Raw genomic sequence first — 7457 nt, 5'->3', positions numbered from 1 at the left:
TAATATAATTTTTTATTTTATAGTTATACTAGAGACCCAATGCACAAAATTTGTGCAAGAGTAGGCCTTCCCTCCCCCGGCTGCCAGCACCAGCTTCCCTCTGGCACCTGGGACCTGGGCTTCCCTCGCAGCCCCGGCTTCGTCCAGAAGGTCATCTGGAAGGACGTCTGGTCTAATTAGCATATTATGCTTTTATTATTATAGATTTACACATTATAACTATAATTATATTTATATAGCATAATCACTTTATAGTTTTATATATAATTATTATTATCTTATAAATTTATAATCTACAAAATGCTTGCAATATGACCCTTTTTTGGAGGGAGGAATGGGAAACCATGCTGATAATCTTGGAGTAGCCATAGTTGGACAGGTTCTAAAAATGCCTGTTGGTGAAGCAACAGATGAGGTGGTGATGAAGTTTAAAATAAATAAATTTGGAGAGGCAAGACAAGAAGCTGTAACTATTGGTCTAAAGTGAAGAGAAAGAACGCAGCCTGCATTGAGTGCTAATTGCATTTTCACTGAAAGCAGGGATAAAGATTGTCAGTGTTTCTCATCAATTACTTGTGGGCTCAGCAGAAGAGAGTTAACCTGGAGCCATTTCAAATTTCACTCAAGAGTCATGCTCAGTAAGGTGAAGTGACCCTACCAGAGTGTCGGTTTATCTGATTCCCACCGCTGTGGGAGGAAACATAAGCGACAAGCTAGAGGTAAATGTTTCACCCACAAGACAGGCAGTTCAATGAGGGCACCTCCAAAGTACCCAGGATACCACCCAGGAGAAGAATAGTCAGCTCTGAACATCTGCCAGAAAGAGATAGCTTTAAATATTTGCCACAGATGGAGGAGACTCATGGCAAGGTACCTCAATGCCATTCAGGTAAGACATTTCCTGTCCTGACTTCTTATTCATCTCTCTGTTTTAACCCTGCAGGATCAAGAGGCAGCCTCTTGTTGATTGAGAAAGAAGGAGTAGAAATACCAAGTGGGAAAATAGAGATGAAGCTAACTAAGTCTCCTAGTCAATGCACTTTTTCAAGGGGAGAAATTTCATTTTATTAAATATATTTTTATTGATTTCAGAGAGAAAAGGAGAGGGAGTGAGAGATAGAAACATGATGAGAGAGAATCATTGATCAGCTGCCTCCTGCATGCCCCACACTTGAGATCAAACCTGCAACCCGGGCATGTGCCCTGACCCGGAATTGAACCGTGACCTCCTGATTCATAGGTTGACGCTCAACCACTGACTCATGCTGGCCAGGCGAGAAGCTTTAACTTTAAATGAAATTTGGAATTTTGACTTTTACATTTAAATTACTGGACATTTCGATTAATGAAATAAGCCGATTCATACAACTAGATGTCATCAGATGACTTTTATTATCTAGGAGTGTCCCGGTCTGGATTTCTCCCAAGGGAAGGACCAGTTTCTCAGTATGAGCAATGAGGATGAAAGGAAAAATTGTTTTTGAATTCACTCTGTGAGTTCACTGACTCAAAGTGCCTGCCATAGTGTTTTGAATTGTACTTTTCTGTTATTTGCAACTGAAAGGGTTCTAATACCACTTCAAATATTCCATGGATGGATTAAACAATTCATACAAAAAATGAATTTTTAATAATCTCTTACTTCAAATTCTAGCTCTCTCAGCTTACTGGAAAGGACATTTAATAGTCAGAAGAGCCCTAGCTGGTTGGCTCAGTGGATAGAGCATTGGCCTGTGGACTGAGGAATCCCGTGTTTGATTCCGGTCAAGGGCACATGCCGGGGTTGCAGGCTCGATCCCCAGTGTGGGGCATGCAGGGGGCAGCTGATCAATGATTCTCTCTCATCATTGATGATTCTACCTCTCTCTTCTTCTCCCTTCCTCTCTGAAGTAAAAAAAAAGAAGTTTTATTTTAAAAAACAGAAGAAATGTATCTAAATGTTGGGAAGGACTTGCTAGGGGAAATTTGTAGGGAATCACACATGAGATTGTATGCTGATGTTCTAAAGAAAAAGTTAAACATCGGTCTTCTTCCTCCCCTTACAGAAGAATCCAGCCACAAGCTATATCCTTGTTCACTGAGCTGTGGAACTAATGCTTCCCTTTGCATTTGGATTCCTGGGATACTTCTTGATGCTGATTTCCAATTCATAATTTCATACATCTATTTTCTCTGCATTTTGAACAAAACTTATAATTTGTTTTTTGCATTTATAATTAAACAGTTGACTAGCTTAAGTCCAATGAGAATTTAATTGAGGCCAAATATTTGCTGCTTTTAGCATAGCTAATAATTTCCATCTTTGTCTCACTTGAATAATCATAAGTCTTAGCATTTTATTTTTCTGCTTCCCACTCTTTCTTATAAAGTAGGCTCAAACAAAATATTCACATCATTCCGTAAACTAGCAGGTTTTTTTTTTCAGATAATAAGACAATCCAGACACAACAGAAACAATGATTGACAATGACTTTTTAGAAAGTGTGGAGTAGATTTTTTGTGTGTGTATGGAACAGATTTGTAAGTTTGATAAATTCAACTTGATGTTTAAGATGAGTGCTTTCTCATTTTAATTCTACTTCTATTATGTTCAAGCTATCTGAAATATCTAGATTCAAGCCTTTCAGGTCCCCAACATACAGATGAAAATATTTGGGGCAAACACAGTTTTGGTTCACTCTTTGTCATGTGCTAGAGGTCACATGAGAGAATAAGATAATTGGAAGTTATGTTTTCCTTCAAACAACCTTTTTTTGGAAGTATTAAGACATTCAATGAGATTTCAAATATGACAACTTAAAAGTTTAAAAACAATCTAAGAAAAATAAATTGGAGACTACAGGACATAGCCTTATCAACACTCCACATGTATCCACTAGTGGTATGTTTTTAATTTGTATCAAAAGCTTTCATCATGAAAATAGAGCTATAATAAGAAATTACAAAATTAAAAAGCACAGAAGCTAAGAACTCAACTTCTACTTGAATTCTAACTCTGCCATTTGTTACTGTGTGATCTTGGGGAAGTTACTTAACTCAATATATCTCAGTTTCCTCCTAGGTAAAAAGCGGGGAAAATATCTTCTGACCACTGGCATTCAGAATTAGTTCTGAGATTTTTATTTTAAAGGAGAAGATACCTGGTGGTCAAAATATCACCTGCTAAACTTCTAAAGGCTAAAACTGAAGATGTGGCTAGTTGTATGGCAACAATAGGTTTCCTAATATGGAACACTAGTCAGACATCAGGTAGTGTCGAACCTGCTGGTCTCCCCATGCAGAGCCTGCCCCTATGAATCATGTGCTGTGGGAAGCAGGATATAATGCATGCTCTCTGTGGATCCCAAATTAAAAGGGCTTAGAAAGGCATTTAAATCTTTTTCTCCCTAGTATATCAAGAAGAAACGTCACTCCTCTTTCTCTGGGGAGGAGTAAGAGGGATTGGCAGAAAGTGGACAGGAGTATTATATTAGTGAAGCTTCTACAAGGAAACATTGGAGGGGGGGAAAGTTTTACCCCTTAACATTACCTAGACTTTTGCTTTCTTAATCTATGGGCACTGACCATTTAGCCTGTACTCAACCAGGCTATGACTATCCTCTTGTAGGGAAGAGATCAGCAGACTATCAGGACAGTCCTATTCTCACTTTCATGAGCATATTCCCCCAATGCTATTCATGCTCCTCTGTGGGTCCTCCTAGTGTACTCCAGGTCAGTAGTGTTACTCTTGTCCTCAGAATGCTCTGAAATAGGCCAGATGAGTACATTTAGTAAATTAACTTGGAGACAACATTGTACCCTAGGCCAGTGATGGCGAACCTATGACACGCGTGTCAGAGGTGACACGCGAACTCATTTTTTGGGTTGATTTTTCTTTGTTAAATGGCATTTAAATATATAAAATAAATATAAAAAATATAAGTCTTTGTTTTACTATGGTTGCAAATATCAAAAAATTTCTATATGTGACACGGCACCAGAGTTAAGTTAGGGTTTTTCAAAATGCTGACACGCTGAGCTCAAAAGGTTCGCCATCACTGCCCTAGGCTGAAAATCAAGTTCTTATTTTATTTTCCAACCCAAATTATGTCTAGCCAATTTGTCTAATTACATATTAATTACGTGCTGAGAATCAGGTACCACAAAGGACCCAGACATGTACAAAGTTTATTGGGAGAGGGATAAGCATAAAGCAAGAAGAACCTTCAAACCATGGTCTGACATCTGTGCAAAAAGAGGAAGAAGGGAGTAGGACTGGATAGGAAGAATCTTAGACTGTAGTGCAGTTCCTAGAAAGGTTAAACCTGGCTGAGGGGGAGTCCTTGAGCCAGAGTCACTTGGAGGAGTTTTATGTCTCACTGGATTGGGCCTGCTCTAGTGCCTAGCCACCCTCAGTCATTAGCTAGGAGCAGCTGGTGGAAAAGGTGGCCTCAGTGTGAACACGGTGCTAGATCCAGATGTTGTCTGTCAATTATGATCCCAAAGACAAATGTCTGAGCAGTGCATTTTATGGCTACAACATTTATAGAGTTCATCAAAGGTCCCACAATGTTATTAAATGACAAAGATACTACAATAAAAAAAATATACTAACAATAAGATACTTAAGCCCTAGCTGGTTTGGCTCAGTAGATAGGGTGTCGGTCTGTGGACCAAAGAATCCCAGGTTCGATTCTGGTCAAGGGCACATATCTCAGTTGCAGGTTCCTCCCTGGCCCAGGCCCTGATCAGGGCTTGTGCAGGAGGCAAACAATCGATGTGTTTCTCTCACATGGATGTTTCTCTCTGTCTTTCCCTCTCCCTTTCACTCTCCCTAAAAAAATCAATGGAAAAATGTCCTTGGGTGAGGATTAACAAAAAACAAAACAAACAAACAGAGATACTTCACATTTCATGATCAAAAATTAGATCCCGGATTTGGGGTTCAATTCCTGGTCAGGGCACATACAAGAAGCAACCAAAGAATGCATAAATAAGTAGAACAAGAAATTGATGTTTCTCTCTAAAAATAAAAATAAATAAAAATAAATAAATAAATAAAAGGAGAGAAAGCTAATCCCTAGATCATAATGCAGTTACCACAGGAAAATTATGCTCCCAGATCATACCATTTGGTAACACCAAAGACTATATCAAATGTGTCAGAATTAAGGTGGAGATAATCTGAGTTTTTGTTTCACCAAGATTCATTAGTTCATATCACAAATAATTTTTTAATACCTACTATGTTCCAGGAGGTATTCTATCAGTGAATTAAATAAACAAAAGTAGTCCTTACCTTCATGGAGCAAAACTGCACACTAACAGGTAAGATTTTCTTTAAATGGGATAAATAATAAAATATGTAAGATGTTAGTGGCATGATAAGGAGAAAAAACAAATAAAAAGAAGTTCTGACATGTTGAGTGGATTCAAATTTTAGCTAGGATAATCAGGGAAGGCAGTTTTGAATCAAAACCTAGAGGGTGTTAAAGAGGTAGGAAGATATTTAGGAAGGAAATGATCATTTAGGGTAGAGGAAATGACAAATGCAAAGGCTAAAGGCAGGAGTGTTCCTAGAGTGTTTAACAAACAGCAAAGGAGGCCGTGTGGCTGGAGTAGAGCGAGCAAGGTGGGAAATAATAATGGATGAGATCAGAGGGACACAGAGGGACATGCCATGTGGAGCCTTGTTAGCATTCACTCTGATGAGCTGGGAAGCCAATGGAGGGTTCAGAGAAGATTATCAACTGGAACTAAGATCACCTTGGATGCTGTGTTGAGAAGAGACTGAAAGGGGTCAAGTACAGAAGCAGGAAGATCTTTCAGAAAGCTATTGCAATGATCTAGGGAAGAGATGATTACGGCTTGGACCAAGGCAATAGTAGTGAGAGGTTGTGTTTCTGTACATAGTTCGATGGTAGTCACTTCTAATTTTTGGAGTTGAGAAACTGTGAGCTTAAACTCAATTGGGAGAAATCATCCATCAAAAAGTTAATCTTTCACTTCCAATCTGAGAGGAAGAGCCACCTCTGCATACAGTCTCCCTTCTGATGGAGTGGCATCTGTGAGACTCCTGCCTTCTAAAAATGTTTAAAAATCTTCACATGATGGCAGCCCCCGTCAATAGGCTTTACTTGAAGGACCTTTCCTTTCTGTCTAACATCTCCAAAATGTCTCAATTTCCCTTTCCCATTGAGTCCCATTTTCTAGCATCCCTTGCTGAAATGAGTGGGGCTCCATCTAGTTAATTAACCTTCAAGATATCTTATGAACAGTTCGCCAATTCTGAGCCACAGGGGTGTTCCCTTAACCCAGTGATGGTGAACCTTTTGAGCTCGGCGTGTCAGCATTTTGAAAAACCCTAACTTAACTCTGGTGCCGTGTCACATATAAAAATTTTTTGATATTTGCAACCATAGTAAAACAAAGAATTATATTTTTGATACTTATTTTATATATTTAAATGCCATTTAACAAAGAAAAATCAACCCAAAAAATGAGTTCGCGTGTCACCTCTGACACGCGTGTCATAGGTTCGCCATCACTGCCTTAACCTCTTGCCATGGTTAAGACCCTGTCTCCTATGGATGACTTCTCCTGCTTCCCACAGTTGCTTCAACAGGATATATCACCCTCAGCAAAGACCTGAATTAAAGCTGCTTTTGAACCTGCGCCCCTGTGGGCCTGGTGAGTTTCTGTTACCTATGTTATGTACTACTCAAGACCTCGTCTTTCACTTTTGATGTCATAGCCTTGAGTAGCACTTCTTTCAGCGACATCTTTTTCCACAGCAAGAGATTAGGCCTCTAGTGTTGTATTTCCTCCCTGTTCCACTGCTATTTTTCAGAAAGACTCATCTCAGTATAGAACAGTTCAACCTGTTTTTTAGATTGTTCCCTTTCTTTCTCTACCTATGGTAAGGCTAGTACTGGATTCAAGTATCAGCTTTCTTTTGCTTCCTCACACACTTTCTCTTTGTTGCTCCTTTTGTTTCCAGCCCAGGCATGCATTTTTCTTACCTACCCCCGCTAAGTTTTGCTTTGTGGGGTCTCCCACAGTGAGACATATGAAAACTATGCATTCTTATCTTTGCCAAAAGCAAAGAAATTCTCACCTTCATTTCTCAGAGCTGCATAATATTCCCAGGAGAGAGTCTCACAGTAGATCAGTATCCATCCCAGTCCTGGACTTGACTTATTGCCTTGCAGGGGCAGGATCTTTACCACTCTGCGGCTGGCCTCCCTGAGAGCAGACTAACACACATGTGTTACCTGAAAGAGAATGGAGAAGGGGAAAGGAACATCAGTTATACTTGACCTTTACCATGTGCCCTGATCCTCATCCTAGACTCATCAAAGTTCCTTCTCACTGTCCTTGGAAGTAGTAAGTGTATACAGGCCAGAAAGATTACTTTAATGGATGTTCTCCTATATGAAAGGAAATACTGGAGTGGGGAGTGTTTCTCCATAAAAGTA

At 39.4% G+C, this 7457-nt stretch overlaps 1 protein-coding gene across 1 annotated transcript in view; it reads right to left on the bottom strand.

Moving 5' to 3' along the window:
• The window catches only part of PSMA1 (proteasome subunit alpha 1), an 89541-nt gene extending 82309 nt beyond the window's left edge, over positions 1-7232 (bottom strand). Inside the window, 1 exon segment of the mRNA XM_014533071.1 lies at positions 7097-7232. Coding sequence (XP_014388557.1) covers positions 7097-7102 — 6 coding nt within the window. The 5' untranslated portion in view covers positions 7103-7232.
• Positions 7233-7457: the final 225 nt, after the last annotated feature.

Source organism: Myotis brandtii, unplaced genomic scaffold (genome assembly GCF_000412655.1).
Source record: "Myotis brandtii unplaced genomic scaffold, ASM41265v1 scaffold934, whole genome shotgun sequence".
In the NCBI taxonomy this organism is placed as follows: domain Eukaryota; kingdom Metazoa; phylum Chordata; class Mammalia; order Chiroptera; family Vespertilionidae; genus Myotis; species Myotis brandtii.
The sequence above is the reverse complement of the archived record's forward strand: the minus strand, read 5'-3'. Positions and strand labels throughout refer to the sequence as shown.